Consider the following 16,939-nt stretch of genomic DNA (forward strand, 5'->3'; position numbering starts at 1 on the left):
TTGATCCTCTGCTGCCTTCACTACTTCATCACTCAGAGCTACCCATTCTTCTTCTACTGTACTTCATTCCCCCACTGCTGTTAATTGTTCCCTTACGCTCTCCCTGAAACTCTGTACAACCTCTGGTTCTGTCAGTTTATCCAGATCCCATCTCCTTAAATTCCCACCTTTTTGCAGTTTCTTCAGTTTTAGTCTACAGTTCATAACCAATAGATTGTGGTCAGAGTCCACATCTGCCCCTGGAAATGTCTTACAATTTAAAACCTGGTTCCTAAATCTCGTTTTACCATTATATAATCTATCTGATACCTACTAGTATCTCCAGGATTCTTCCATGTATCCAACCTTCTTTCATGATTCTTGAACCAAGTGTTAGCTATGATTAAATTATGCTCTGTGCAAAATTCTACCAGGCGGCTTCCTCTTTCATTTCTTAACCCCAATCCGTATTCACCTACTACGTTTCCTTCTCTCCCCTTTCCTACTCTCGAATTCCAGTCACCCATGACTATTAAATTTTCATCTCCCTATACTACCTGAATAATTTCTTTTATCTCATCATACATTTAATCAATTTCTTCATCCTGTGCAGAGCTAGTTGGCATATAAACTTGTACTACTGTAGTAGGCATGGGCTTCGTGTCTATCTTAGCCACAATAATGCGTTCACTATGCTGTTTGTAGTAGCTTACCCGCACTCCTATCTTTTTAAACATTATTAAACCTACTCTTGCATTACCCCTATTTGATTTTGTATTTATAACCCTGTATTCACCTGACCAAAAGTCTTGTTCCTCCTGCCACCGAACTTCACTAATTCCCACTATATCTAACTTTAACCTATCCATTTCCCTTTTTAAATTTTCTAACCTACCTGCCCAATTAAGGGATCTGACATTCCACGCTCTGATCCGTAAACGCCAGTTTTCTTTCTCCTGATAACGATGTCCTCTTGAGTAGTCCCCGCCCAGAGATCCGAATGGGGGACTATTTTACCTCCGGAATATTTTACCCAAGAGGACGCCATCATCATTTAACCATACAGTAAAGCTGCATGCCCTCGGGAAAAATTACGGCTGTAGTTTCCCCTTGCTTTCAGCCGTTCGCAGTGCCAGCACAGCAAGGCTGTTTTGGTTAGTGTTACAAGGCCAGATCAGTCAATCATCCAGGCTGTTGCCCCTGTAGCTACTGAAAAGGCTGCTGCCCCTCTTCAGGAGCCACATGTTTGTCTGGCGTCTCAACAGATACCCCTCCGTTGTGGTTGCACCTATGGTAGGGCCATCTGTATCGCTGAGGCACGCAAGCCTCCCCGCCAATGGCAAGGTCCGTGGTTCATGGAGTATAAAAAAAGTAAAATTGTGTTAAAAAAAAAAAAACACACAACTTGAGTTCCGGACACAAAGTTTTATACATTTTCCAAACACAAGTTTTTTTTCCAGCTGTCACATATGTCAAGTCGGTTCATTTATTCAGGCAAAGGCCAATGTATTGTAAAACATTTTCACTTTCCATATCTGTGAAGCTCTTTGACTATATGTTTTATAGCCAACTGGTCCAGTATAGTTACTCCACATTTAATTTTAATCTAAAATTCTGGAATACTTTTCGAGTTTTTCCCAATTTCTATACTTGAATGAAGCATACTGAGAATGGGAACATTATTTCGTTCTTTCTCTTGATAAATAAACCAGGTTTTATGTCCATGCTTCATCACAGTAGTATCAAACAGTGGTGCTTAGAACATTCTTTCTGATGATCGCTGTCCGCTGAACTCATTTGGCTTGATATGTTTACTCTTCAGTATAGTGGCCTTTTGCAAATATGTGAAGAGATATCTATAATCACAATTCCTTCCCATTCAAAGGAATGGTGCCTCAAGTTTCGTGCTAAAGTATTTGGAAATGTTATGATTCTCTGGTTGATGTCTCATGGAAATAAGTTTAACATCTGTTTGGTGTCTGCATCCAGTGATAACCAAAATTTGATGGCAAATTTATCTGCCATGTACGGTATTAATCTACATGTGTCTTAAGACCCATCATCAATTGTGATGTTTTGTCCAGAGCTGTAAAGCGAGAAACAATTTTTAAATGACTCCAGACTTCGATATCACTTACCACTTAATATCAGTGTCAATTCCCTGGGTGCAAAGAAAGCCACAAACTCACAAAGCTGCAACATTTTGTCAACTTCAGAAACAGAAACACACCAGTTACTATTTTGAAGTCGTTTTTGAGCTTTCATCTCGGTGCACAGTTTTATGTTTCACTGTTGTACCATTTGCGTACAGGCACTAAGTAGTAGTTTGTAGTGCTGTGAACTTTGATGTTTCTCTTAGCAAGTGGCCTTGGTCCTACTGTCTGTCAGAAAACTTTTTGCTTTTGTAGTTTTTCAGCTGCATTTGTGATCTAAAATCTCTCAATCTCTTTTCTGAATTCCAGCTGTAAAAAAAGTGAAGTGATGACACTTCTTTCTTCCTCCCTGTCTTCTTCTGTTGTATCAAATGTCATTCTGTGCCGAAAGATATGCTGATTTCAGTGGAGGAGTCTGTCTTGCTGCTATAAGAGTCATTGGTATAGTTTTTCTTGATTCAGCACTATCATGCTATAGAATCATCGCTAGTAGTTTGTACTTATCTTTCAATTTCACTACGATCAGGCTCTTGCTCCGAAATTGGCTGTAGATGTTCTAAATATTTTGGTGCTTCATTGTCTAACAACTTAGGAGCCATTTTCAAAATCTGTTTCAAAACTTATGCACCACCAAGCACTTTACTTATAGCGAGATGTAATAATTAGCACAGAAGCTTCAGTGTGCATCACTACACCGTGTCAGTCACTTCCAACACAACTCATCATTTTCAGCATTCTCAGATGGCTTAGGCGCATAAATAAGCATTACATGGTCAGAAGGACTGCTGCCACGATTATAGGTGTATGGTGAGAAATAAAAGCAGGGAGTATTAATATATGTCTGTAATTTTTACAGTGAAATCTCTTTTGGAAAGAAACCAGTCACAAAATAGTTGGTTTTATGAAAAAATGTACTGTCGTTAGAGGCAGGCGAAAGTTTAGAATGGTCAGTCAAATCACTTCATGGTTTCTAGAGTTAGTCGTAACCTATTACTTAATACATCTTGTTCAGTGGAATGCCACCATGGAGGTGATACTAATGAGGAATTAACTATTGATCATGGCTCATGGAAGACGAGATGTGGCTGGAGAGTTAAGAGGGGTCCTCAGGTCTTAGTCCTCTCTAAAACCACGATGAAGATGAGAAGGCGTAATATACAAACATTAGTCAAAGCAGGAAAACTGGATGAAGTGAAAGATTAGATGAGGAAAAATGAACTAGATATATTAGGTATATGTAAGACAGGCTGGGAGGGAAGTGGAGATTACTACAGTGATGGTTTTAGAGTAAATTGTAGTGGTGATGAGAGAAAAGGAAAGCATGAAATGTAAATTGTAACAAGAGGAAAATGGTCAAATAATTTTCACAATACTTACCACGTTGGCAACTGGTTAGTGATGGTAAAAATAGTAGTAGTTGTGTGGACTTTGGTAGTAATTCACACACATTTCCCACCAACAGCTCGTGACTTAGAAGAAGTGGAGACTGTGTATGGAGAACATTGAAGAACTGTTAAAACATTAAAAAAAAGATAATGTTGCAATCTGGGTGATTTTAATGCCATAATATGATCCTATACAGCCAATAAGACTGTAGGAAATTTTGGCTTGGGGGAAAATAAATGAAAGGTGAAGATTTGGTAGATTTCTCTGCAATCAAAATTATGGTTATTACAAACACTTTATTTGAGTTTGCTCTTAAAAGAAATAAACAATGGAAAATCCTTGATGTACAGGTAATAACAACATTATTATGAAAAGGGTAGATTGCTGCTCACCACACAGAAGAAGCATTGAGTTGCAGAGAGGCACAATGAAAAGACAACTAATGATTGAAGCTTTCAGCCAAAAGGCCTTCCTTGGAAATATGAATTGCACACAAAGATTCATACAAACACAAATCACACATACATAGCCACAGTGCCTTCTGCCGTCTTGAAACCTTATTTTTAAACCAATTGGAAATATTTGGAACAAACAGGTACAATAGGTGTGACTCCGAAACAGGCGATTGTTATGTTAGGAATTGGAAAACAGGAGTCATGCGATCTGGACAAAAACCTTTGCCATTGACACACACATCGATGTTGAGTCAAGGTGGTGTCATGGACCAGCAAACAATGTGCTGTTGGTGTAAGGCATTTTACAAAAAACAGCGACAGCTATGGGCCATGTAGTGTGTGTTTCACGCTTTTTACTCTCACACACATCATGTCCCAGTCTTGTTGGCACATGCTATCAAAGTGTGAGTACAGAATTTTGAGGAAATGGGTAATACAGTGTTGAAAGGGAGGTGGAAGTGCTAAACACATGCACACGTCAGAAAGTGTTGCGAGATTGGGAGAAGCCTTCAGCCAAAGTCCCAGGTGTTCTGCACGCAAGCATGTACTGCAGTTGACATATTGCATCACAGTGTACAGCAAATATTACATTGGGAATTGCAATACCATCCAAAAAAGTGAATAAAGATGACCTCTCAAAGAGACTGTGCTTTTGTTGGGAATTGTTGAAAGTTGTGAACGAAAACCTAGGCCAGTGCAACAATCTGATCATGAGTGATAAGGCTAATTTTTATATGTCAGGCTGTGTTAACAAGCAAAACCTTAGATACTAGTCATGTGAATACCACTTCACTGTCAGAAAGTGGTAGTGTGGTGTGATGTATCATTGTTTGATATCATAGGGCCTTATTTTTTTAAGTTGGTCCTGGCAGTGGTGTTACTGTGATACAGAATGTTGTGTTAATGCTTTGAGCTATTTCCTAGTGTGACAGCTTGTTGATATTCCTATAACTGCAAAAACATTTTTCCAGCAAGGGGGTGGGGGGCACATGCCACTCCTTGTGGCGTTCTGTTAATGTTCTGCAGAATGTCTTTCCTGGTCATCTCATTTCCAAGAATGGAGGCATTTCCTAGCCTTCAAGACCCACTGCTCTTTCAGCATGACGTCTTCTTCCCTTGGGGTCATTTGAAATCTCATATCTTCTGGTGTGATCCATGATACACCATCCAGGAATTGAGCGATCAAATTTGTCAGGAACTTATTGAATTTGAGTGCCAATCTTGCTAGGTGTAATGTCTGACTTCTGTTGGCTTGAAATGTGGGTCACTTTACCATATTTACTCGAATTTAAGCCGCACTCGAATCTAAGCCGCACCTGAAAAATGAGACTCGAAATCGAGGAAAAAAAAATTTCCCGAATCTAAGCCGCACCTGAAATCTGAGACTCGAAATTCAAGGGGAGAGAAAAGTTTTAGGCCGCACTTCCAAATCGAAACAAACTTGGTCCATTGTAATATGAGACACAATTTAGGTTGAATGAATGACGATACAGCTGTAGTAGTTTGGTTCGAGTCGTAAGCTTAGCAGTTAAGCTTTACCAGGTAGCCGTTGTTATGCGTCAGGCGCTCCGTCCGTATTTATACGGGTACCCTTCCTTTTTCACGTGCTTCGTCTGGTTTGAATTGATTGCTTATTTTTCTTTGATCTGACAAGTGCAGTTCTCTTTGTTATAGGTGTTTCCGTCACTCAAAGCTGAAAATGCATTACTGTACTGTGTCATGCATTGTTTGTCGCATTCTGAAAATGAGGGTTTACGGCCTGTCGCCGCTCGCGGCATGGCTTGCTTTCGTGCACGCTACCGCCGCTTACAAGTAAAAAAAAACAGAGAGGAATCGTCTCATTAGCGAAACAATGGCATGAGACTGCTATTCGTTGCTACTTACACTGCTGCTTTCTTTGATAATGATCAACAAGAATCAAATAATAGACTGCTTATGATAGAAGATGTTCTGAACGAGAATTTAGCGAAAATTTTTTCCGTTTGAAAATCTTTGCAGACGCCTCTTTAGTACATTACATTGTGCACAGGAATTAGAGTCATCTTAGATTTAAAAATCTAGTCAATTGCCGTGCTTCATTTTTGACTGTATCAGTATTTGGCATAAGATCAATTCGAATATAAACATGACATGGTATGTATATTCTTCCGCGTCTGCTGTTGTCTCACTCTAGTTTCATAGTTTATTAGGCGGACAGGATTTAAATGAGATAGCAGCAAACACGAAAGAATACATGGCAAAATGTTTATATTCGTATTATTCTTATGGTGAAGAGAATACTGCATGTGATTCACAATTCATAAAAGTTCCTGTTAGCAACCATTTCTTCTCACAGTTAGGAAAAAATTCAGAAAGCAGAGTTGGCCATATTGACAAATATCCCAAACAGTCTTGCCAGTCGGATTTTCGTAGTACATTGAAATGCTGCTACGTTCGAAGAGGAACAATACGGAATTTGTATTTACTTCGTTGGATAATGTATGAAAGTGCAGTGGTCGAAACTCGGGGCGGAGAAAAAAAAGCTCGTCCTCCACCTTTTTTTTATTTATTTACTGACGCAGAGGTTTTGGTGCCAGTATTTGTCTTTGTGCCTGCGAAGCATGCCTGCGTAGCGCTACATATATTCGACGAGAGAAGTTAGTTGTGGCGGCACCTACCAACATTTTTCAGAACTTCCGCTTACTTTGCACTCGATTCTAAGCCGCAGGCGGTTTTTTGGACTACAAAAACCGGAAAAAAAGTGCGGCTTAGATTCGAGTAAATACGGTAAACTGCAAACATTGTAAATTAATGTTGTATTTCTTTTATATCCCTGTGATTAAATTGGTATCGTTGGTGGTGGTTTATTCAAAACCACCCATTTCACTGCCACACCTGTTTTGCTGCTCCAGTATGATGTAACTCAGAACAGTGTTTGTTAAAAGTACTGTGTCAGTACTCAGCCCGAGCATTGAATGATGCAGTTGAAGTGGTTTGATTCATTGGTAGTTCAGTTTAATTTCAGTTGTAATGATTTGGACTTCTTCATTTTTACTATGCATATCACCCTTTATTTTTTGTTGAATGGTATTTTGCTATAGCATCGCAATATAATGTCTGAGCTGTCATAAGGTGTATTTCAAATTTATATCTTTGTTTGGTAACTCATTTTTTCACCCGTCTGTAGGTATTTGATAATTAGCTTAGTTACTGAAATCAATTGATTTGTTGTCTGTTCCACACTGTAAGCAGTTTTATTGCTCATTGACTGCATCCTTTTACCTCCTTCCAGTATTTCCAGTTTAGTTTCAAACAGAGATACCTTGTGCTTGTGCTTTTCGTTCTCACCTGTTAACTTGCACACCTCTACAATAGTGTTTGCTTTGTTTCCTTTTTTTAATTACTGAGTTTTATACAGGGTTTGTATACAAAGTACCAGGAAAAATAATGGAAAAATAGATTTATTTTGGTTATTACTACAATGCCTCAAAATTCTTCAAAGTTTAGCCCTTGACACACGTTTGCCAGTGGCTTTTCCATGAGTTAAAGACTCCCCGGTACTTAGATTTTGGAAGGTCTTAAAGGATACATGTGCAAGTTTATTTAACAGCACTTAGTCTTGTGGTGGAGTCCTTTCCAGGGGTGATTTCATTTTTTGGAATAGGAAACAGTCTGCTAGTGCCAAGTCGGGACTGTAAGGGGTTTGGGGAATTGTCACATGCTCGATGCTATTTATTGTCAGGTAGTTGGTGGACCTAGGAGCAGGCGTGGCTGCGTGCATTGTTATTGTGCAATTTCCAATTTTTGCCTATGACTTGACCCCTTGTCTTCAGTCTTCTTAGCACTTCTAGGTAAAAAGCACCATTCACTGTCTGCCCCTAAGGTACAAATTCATAGTGGACCACCCCCACAGGATCGAAGAAAATGATGAGCATGGCTTTTACTCTCGATTTGCTCATTTGAGTCTTTTTTGGATGTTTGAAGCTACAGTGTGTCATTTGGAACTTTGCACTTTGTTTCCGGGTCATATTCAAATATCCAAGTTTCATCTCCAGTGGCAACATTTTCCGAAAAGCTGGAGTCGTCTTCATTGCGCTGCAGAAGATCTTTGTAAGCCGACACTCACCTCTGCTTTTGGTCGCCCATCCAGATCTTCAGGATGAGTTCAGTGCAGGTATTTTGCATTGCCAAATCCTCAGCGTTGTCCTATCAATGCTAATTGCATCCATAACCATGCACGCACTTAATGGATGGTGTGAATTGAGCAAATTACACACAATTTAAACACTGTCACGTACACCTGCACACGCGCGCGCGCCCGCCCGCCCACACACACACACACACACACACACACACACACACACACACTCGTATTCACTGCTACAGTCAATGCAACTTTAAAAGTAAGACATTATTTACATTCTATAAAACATCTGGAAATGTCATTTTAAGTACTGTAAGTTGGTAGAATAGATGTTTCTAAGTAAAACAGTGGGAACAAGCCTGGAATATTTACCTTCTGAGCTGTCTTACTACAGTTTCAACAGTAATTTGCTCTGAGAATGCCAACACAAATGACGTTTCACATTTAAAATATTCCTTGTTGTGGAGATGCACATCAATGAATGAAATCCAGAATGAATTTTCACTCTGCAGAAGAGTGTGTGCTGATTTGAAATTTTCTGGCAGATTAAAAGTGTGCGCCAGACTGGGACTTGAACCTGGGACCTTTTCCTTTCACAGACATGTGCTCTGCCTGTAGAACACTTGCCCATGAAAGGCAATGGTCCCAGGTTCGAGTCCCTGCCTGGAACAGAGTTTTAATCTGCCAGCAAGTTTCAACGAATGACTGAAATGTTTGGTAAAGATGCTAATGTTCTTATCTAGCTCACAAAAGCAATTACTCATAGTGCTGCAGAATTGAAAAGTCTTTATCTTTCCACATTTTCTTGAGTTCAAAAATAATATGTACAAAGTTTGTTTAAAAAGTAACAGGAATGTTATTTCACGTGTCGTCATAGTTCGTTTCACACAATTTTTACATTGTCGGGGTGGTAAATGTGTGTGATCTATACAGTGTGAGCCATATTGGATATTTTGGCTGTTGCCAGCTGTCAAAACGTTTTTCATATGTTTTGGTAGCCTTAGTGATTCAGTTTCTATAAAAATAAATCATATAATTTTTATGAAAGTTTGTTTGATAAAAAAAATTGAGTGAAGTTTTAGAACTGTTAAATATTGCTTTTGGCGAGTCTCATCAACTTGTGAAATTATGGAAAAGTGAAAAAAGTGATTGATTGATTGATTGTGATTTAGCAAAGAAACTGTTTTTGTTGCTGTTGGTGGTGGTGGTGGTGGTGGTGGTGGTGACAGTGACAGTGACAGTGACATATCTATTAGTTTGTTCCATGACATTTTTTCAGATGTTTTAGGTATGAAATGTGTGAAAGGAATATTGAAACTTATATTTACTATGTTCCTTGATTTCAGTGGCATTGTGCACCATACATTCTTGCCATAAAGTTGAACAGTCAGTAAGAAGTAGAACTTAAAAAATTAGGTACCATTTGTGTGAAACTATCCATAAAAAAGCCCAAATTTTTGCTGAAACAATTCATGACTTTTGCACCACAATAATGAACCTGCTCATATGTGTTGCTTGTTCATGGATTTTTCACCAAAACAATATTATATTCATGCCCTAGGCTCCATATTTGTAAGACATGCTCCTGTGTAACTTTTCCATCACCAAGAAGTAAAGAAATCTTAAAGGAATATCGTTTTACAAGCATAGGTGAGATTAAAAAAATAATAATTAAAAAAAACCATTGAGAGAACTAAAATATCTCTCCAAAAGTGTTTCAGGTATTGGAGAAAGTGTTGATATTAGTGTATAATATCTAATGGGAATTATTTGGTAGTGGATAATGTTAATGTAGAAGAATAAATAAAAATTCTTTCCAAAATACAAAAATCATCAGTATTTTTCGAACATAATGAAATCCAGAATGCTGTGTTGTCCCATTGTTGTTAAGTTTTTTTATTCTAAAAACTTGTATCACTACAGTTCAAATAATAGTTTTTATAAGAAGAGTTGCATTAGTAACTGCTTCTCGCAGTTCGGTATTCCCTGCTATCGCTTGGGATTCATTTGGAGTACAACAAATTCTCCTTTATACTTTCCATCTTGGCTTGTGGTAGCAATTTAAAATTTTGCATACCTTGCACATTTTATGTTCACAAAACTGTTCACAGTGCGCACTTGCAGTAGGGTAATCAAAGACGATTTGCACATTGAAATAGTTTAAATTATAGCAATTATATTTCACTAATCTAAAAATGTAAATAACGTTTAAATTCGTGCATGGTCCAACATAGATTCAACAGAAAGACAGGCTTGAATTACTACATGCCTTCAGAATTCATGGACTTCACAAGATTGCCATTCACTCAGACAGGACTAGTCTTCTTAAATGTATTGCCATTTCCCCAGGCTCATCAACTTAAGTATTGACGAAATATTTCTCTTCATTTTAAACACTACATTGTGATACACAAAAATTGCGGGTGGGGGCATTAAAATGCTAGAGATAGGTTAAAATGATACAATAAACAGCCCTAATGTAGTCTGTTTAGCTGATGCCACTATCTAGTATTGCCCCAGTTCGGAAATATCGTAGATCCGGAGCTGATGCACAGAGCACTTTATGCTGTAGTGAGGAGGTGGGTGAACTCCACGTGACCCATGTTTACATTTAGTGATTTTGCTGTTTCCTCTTCGTTTACTGCTCTCACTTCAAATAAGGACAAAACAGATTTCTGTGACTGGAAGCTATCAAGTGAGATAAATGATTAAATACATTCACATAATTACGGAAAACTAAAATATGTCATTAGTTTCAGATTTTATTTTAGTTCCACCTTTCTGACGGTCAAGAACAATGAAGTTATTTTTGTCGGTTTGCTAAAGAAATTTGGCTTTTAGTGATCTTGTCCAGTGAGGCAGTCAATTTATTTGAAATGAAGTGTTTAATTCCACACTACTGCTAGTTTCGAGTGTTTGCTGCATTTCAAGTGCACTTTTTCATTTTCTAGCACATATGGCATTATGCCATATTAAAGTACCAAACATGACATAATACAGTATTAGTACTCAAAGCAAAATTTACATCCCAAAAACCACAATGAAAACCTTAATATCAGGTAGAGGCCTATTTGATTGGAGATTGGTACATATGAATGTGTACTTTAACCAGAATTATGCATATTAGTATGGTTCATGAAATTTTAATGATCTTGGAATATCCTCTGATATCTTGTTTCCTTTATGACATATGCAGTGTACATGTTGCTGCACATGAAAGATCTTTCCAAAACTTATTTTTTGTTCCTGTACCTGAATGGACTTGATCACTGACAAGAGTATTAAGGTGGTTGGTGAAAATATTCAGAAAAGGAACTGTCAGGGATGGGTTACAGCAGAAATATTTTCTGGCTGCACACAGAATCTGTTAAAATAATTTTTCATGGTGATATTAAATAAGTTTAGTCATTAACTTAAAGCTTGGTTTGAACAATTGAATTGATTTCTAGGAGGTGGTATGCCATCACTTTTCTCTGAATTGCATTACAGTTTTATTTTCTTGTAGATAAAGGAGATAATCTCAGGACTTAAACCCTTTCTCCAACACTTACCCATAAAGTCACGAATTTACACTTATGACTGTCTAGATGTGTTTGGCTTTCTCTTAGATTACTGGCTTCAGTGTGACACCTCAAGCACAATTGTAATGTTTAATATGGAATATTATACATCATCTTTCTAGTCATTTTGCTATATATGTTGTACTAAAAAAACCATTGATACGTCACATTTTAATTGTTCAGACATAGTTACACAGATGATGTGACTTACCGAACGAAAGTGCTGGCAGGTCGATAGACACACAAACAAACACAAACAGACACATGAAATTCAAGCTTTCGCAACAAACTGTTGCCTCACGTTGACAAAAGTCTGCTTGTGTCTGTGTATATGCGGATGGATAAGTATGTGTGTGCGAGTGTATACCCCTTCTTTCCCCCTAAGGTAAGTCTTTCCGCTCCCGGGGTTGGAATGACTCCCTTACCCTCTCCCTTAAAACCCACATCCTTTCATCTTTCCCTCTCCTTCCCTCTTTCCTGATGAGGCAACAGTTTGTTGCGAAAGCTTGAATTTCATGTGTATGTTTGTGTTTCTATTGAACAGTGTGTGCACCTGTCAATTAGCAATATTGATTTTCTGCATAGAAAAGGAATAACTCCATATGTTTCATATATTTTGCATTTAACAGTACTTCATTCTTCAGGTTGCACTGGCATGTGAATTGCGTAAACCCCTGTTACTGCATGAAAGGGATGCTCATAAAGATTTAATCAAAATATTGGAAAAGTATAAGGAAAACCTGCCTTCTGTTGTTATACACTGTTTTTCTGGAACTTTCGAAGAAGCAGAAAGCTATATCAAAATGGGAATATACCTGGGAATAACAGGTAATGTAACCTTGCTTTTTTCCACAAAAATATTGAAAGAGATTTTTGTTTTCATTGCAGTAAAAACTGTTCACTGTGTTGCCTCATGATAGAAATATCATTACTTCCTCATTTTGTATTTTATTGAGTTGATAATCAGTAAAAATTGCTTTTTGAATTTTTGGAACTGAAGCTATTTATTCAAGAAAGATGGTCTTTCACTGTTTGTTGAACAAATGACTACAGGATTTAGGAAAGTTTGTGACTGAACCAAATTATTCAGAATTTTGGTAATGAGATTGTCAGAGTAGTAGACATTATGACATGCAACCAGTGTACTAGTTTGTAAATAGTGACAGTCTCATTAGGGACACATTGACAGATTGAAAACAAAGTTGAACAGGATGGGAGATTAATACTTAGGAGTTAGCTGACATATTGACAAATACACTCTGCAAGGAACTGTGCAGTTCATGGTGGATGGTTCTTTCTGCCAATATTATTCACTCACTGTCATTTCATTCATGTATGTTTGTGCAACAATGCTAATCTCTGTCATTTTATTCTCACTATTCATATGCAAGTAGTATAATAAAGGTAGTAGAAATGTAGCATCTTCTGCCTTGAGTACTGGTTCTCTAGCCCATAGCATAGAGCAGTGGTTCTCGACTGCAGGTTAATTACCCCCTAGGTGAGTGAAGAATAAAAAGCATTTGATTAAGAGACGGACCGAGAGAAGGGCAGAGGAAGTGGAGAGAGAGAGAGAGAGAGAGAGAGAGAGAGAGAGAGAGAGAGCTTGGGGGGGGGGGGGATATGGACTAATATAATTGAAATACATACATATGCTGCAATACTGGTACTCAACTAGTATACTAGTATTTAAATAGTGTTCAGCAGATACAGTGTTTAGCTCATGCCACTATGCAACAGCAGCCCCGTCTTACAGAACTAAACGATAAACAGCACTATTTGAAATTTGTGTATAGTTGGCAATGGCTATTGCATACTGAAACTGGCCACTTGGCATGGTTTGTACAGTGGTTTCACCAAATTGTTCTCTCACTTGTCATTATTTTGTCAGTCATTTGTTCGCCAGCTGAACTAACCAAAATAACACAATATATTTTCGTACTGAATGCATCTCTCATTCTGCAGTGTGTGTGCTGTTTTGAAACTCCCAGTTAGACAGCTCAGTCGTTGAGAGCATTGCTTGCAAAAAGGAAGAGCTACATTCCAATTCCAGTTTGGCACACAGTTTTAATCTGCTGGGAAGTTTTGTTGTTGAGGTCTTCAGACCAAAGTCTGGTTTGATGCAGCTCTCCATGCCACCCTATCCTGCGCAAGCCTCTTCATCTCCGAGTAACTACTGCAACCTACATCCTTCTGAATATGCTTATTGTATTCATCTCTTGGTCTTCCCCTACTCTTTTTAACCCCCACACTTCCCTACAGTACTAAATTGGTGATCTCTTGATGCCTCAGAATGTGTCCTACCAACTGATCCCTTCTTTTAGTCAGGTTGTACTACAAGTTTCTGTTCTCCCCAATTCTATTCAGTACCTCCTCATTAGTTACATAATCTACGCATCTAACCTTCAGTGTTCTTCTATACCACTACATTTCAATAGCTTCTCTTCTCGTCTTGTCTAAAATGTTCATCATCCATGTTTCACTTCCATATGAGGCTACACCCCATACAAATACTTTCAGAAATGACTTCCTGACACTTAACTCTACACTTGATGTTAACACATTTCTCTTCTTCAGAAATGCTTTTCTTGTCATTGCCGGTCTACATTTTATATCCTCCCTACTTTGACCATCATAAGTTGTTTTGCTTCCCAAATAGCGAAACTCATCTACTACTTTAAGTGTCTCATTTCATAATGTAATTCCTTAAGCATCATGTGATAATTCGAGTCAGGTTCCAAGACGTCAATGAAAATGAAATGACAGCACACTGATCCCAGAAGGAGGAGGCCATCACCTTTCGGCCTGCTGTTCGTGAAAGTCTTGGTTTCTTCTTCTGAGGGGAACCCGGATAACACCGCTCCATGGATTGGGTTTTGCTCTCAGGATCGAACAAAAACAACCGTGTTTCAGGGTAATGATGCTGTCAAAACACTGTTTCCACTCTTCAGTAAAGTTCTTAATGAGACCCTCGAACACATTCTTCCTCATCATTTTCATTTCTCTTGTCAATAATATAGGCACCTAGATTTTTCTGTACCCTAGTGACTGTACTACTGATACTACACTACCCAACGACAAACAAGTCATTTCAGCAAGCTGTCGTGTCATCACACATCTGTCATTTTGGATAATTTGATCAATGGTCCCCTCATTTACATCACTCACTGGTGTTGATGGTCTACCGCATCGTGGATAGTCCAGTAAAGAGAAATCACCTTCTTTAAACCTCAGCAACCACCGCTGGATAAACAGGGAGCTCCCCTGCGGGTCCGGGGGTTAGAATAGGCCTGAGGTATTCCTGCCTGTCATAAGAGGCGACTAAAAGGAGTCTCACATGTTTCGGCCTTTATGTGGTGGTCCCCTGTAGGGTTTGACCTCCAATTTTCAAAATTTTCCCGAAGAGCGAGCCAATTGTGGAAGGGTGCCTTACATGGTGCATCGCGTCCGTCATGCATTGAGATCTTTAGCCCACTTTCTTGTCGCATTGCAATCCTGCCCATTCTCCATCTCTTGGGCGAGGACACCATCCTGGGTGCATTTTCCACCATTCCTATGCACTGTCACTATCTGTGCTGACGATGACCATGGACTTCTTTGCACCTCATATCAAGCATGGTAGCCAGTCAGTTTTGGTGGGGCCGCCATGTACCCTGCTGGTTCTAGCCCCCTGACAACACAGGGATTGCTCTGCAGATGCCTGCGCCGTCAACTCCCCACGTATGTTGAGTAGATACCCATCACCCTGGGGTATCGGGATGCCCAGCAATGGCCATCCTGCCAGGTGGTCTTTGCTCTGGCTGGGTGGCACCCGTGGGGAGGGCCCCTGGTAGGAGTTGGTGGCATCAGGGTGGACGACACGCCATAAAGTATAGTTCATCATCTCTTGCTGGTGGTCCACCGCCAGCAGTTTCTAAGCGGGTAAAGGCTAACTTCAGTGCCAAGAAATATGACCCCAAGTCATTCCCTTCCCTGGCCACACCATGGGAGGAATGCCAGGCTAAGGATGGCAGTGAAGCCTATTCACCCAGTACCTTGTATGTACGAGAGTTAATGGGGAATCTTTCATGTCCATGAAGCCTTAGTTTTTTGTGGAACATTTGGAGGACAAGTTTGGGGAGGTGCAGGGCTTGTCCAAAATGCGCTCTGGGTCAGTTTTGATAAAAACAGCATCCTCTGCCCAGTCACAGGCATTACTCACTTGTGGCAAGTTGGGGGATGTTTCTGTTACCATCACACCTCACAAGAGCTTAAATATGGTCCAGGGTATTATATTCCACAGGGACCTGCTTTTGCAGTGTGACGACGAGCTGCGCACCAGTCGATAGTGGCAAGGTGTTCATTTCGTCCGGCACGTCCATCGGGGTCCGAGGGATAACCAGGTTGCCACCAGTGCCTTCATCTTGGCCTTCAAGGGTGACACATTACCTGAGAAGGTCAAGGTGAAGGTCTACTGCTGTGTTGTCAAACCATATATCCCTCCCCCCATGCTGTGCTTTAAGTGCTGGAAGTTCGGCCGTATGTCTTCCTGCTGTACTTCCAACCACACCTTTCGAGATTGTGGATGTCCATCGCATCCCAATACTCCATGTGCCCCGCCTCCCATCTGTGTCAACTCCGGAGAACATCATTCACCTTGCTCGCCAGACTGCAGGATTTTACAGGAAGAGAGGAAACGCATGGACTATAAGACCCTAGACTGACCGACCTATACTGAGGCTAAGAGGAAATTTAAGTGCCTACATCCTGTGGCTATGACCTCTTCATATGCAACTGTTTTTGTTGCAATAACAGTTGTCTACATCTTCATTTATACTCTGCAAGCCACCCAATGGTGTGTGGCGGAGGGCACTTAACATGCCACTGTCTTTACCTCCCTTTCCTGTTCCAGTCGCATATGGTTCGCTGGAAGAACGACTGCCGGAAAGCCTCCGTGTGCACTCAAATCTCTCTAATTTTACATTCGTGATCTCCTCGGGAGGTATAAGTAGGGAGAAGCAATATATTCGATACCTCATCCAGAAATGCACCGTCTCGAAACCGGGACAGCAAGCTACACCGCGATGCAGAGCGCCTCTCTTGCAGAGTCTGCCACTTGAGTTTGCTAAACAGCTCCGTAATGCTATCACACTTACCAAATAACCTTGTGACGAAACACGCCACTCTTCTTTGGATCTTCTCTATCTCCTCTGTGAACCCGACCTGCTACGGATCCCACACTGATGAGCAATACTCAAGTATAGGTTGAACGAGTGTTTTGTAAGCCACCTCCTGTGTTGATGGACT

The 16,939-nt window shown here is 39.8% G+C and overlaps 1 protein-coding gene across 1 annotated transcript in view; it reads left to right on the plus strand.

Annotated features, from left to right (window-relative positions):
• LOC124709811 (3'-5' ssDNA/RNA exonuclease TatD) overlaps positions 1 to 16,939 on the plus strand; it is a 54,597-nt gene that overhangs the window by 18,400 nt on the left and 19,258 nt on the right. Inside the window, exon 4 of the mRNA XM_047240871.1 lies at positions 12,301 to 12,484. Within this exon, the coding sequence (XP_047096827.1) occupies positions 12,301 to 12,484 (184 nt within the window). The remainder of the gene's footprint in view (positions 1 to 12,300; positions 12,485 to 16,939) is intronic.

The sequence above is a fragment of the Schistocerca piceifrons genome, chromosome 1, assembly GCF_021461385.2.
Source record: "Schistocerca piceifrons isolate TAMUIC-IGC-003096 chromosome 1, iqSchPice1.1, whole genome shotgun sequence".
Lineage (NCBI taxonomy): Eukaryota > Metazoa > Arthropoda > Insecta > Orthoptera > Acrididae > Schistocerca > Schistocerca piceifrons.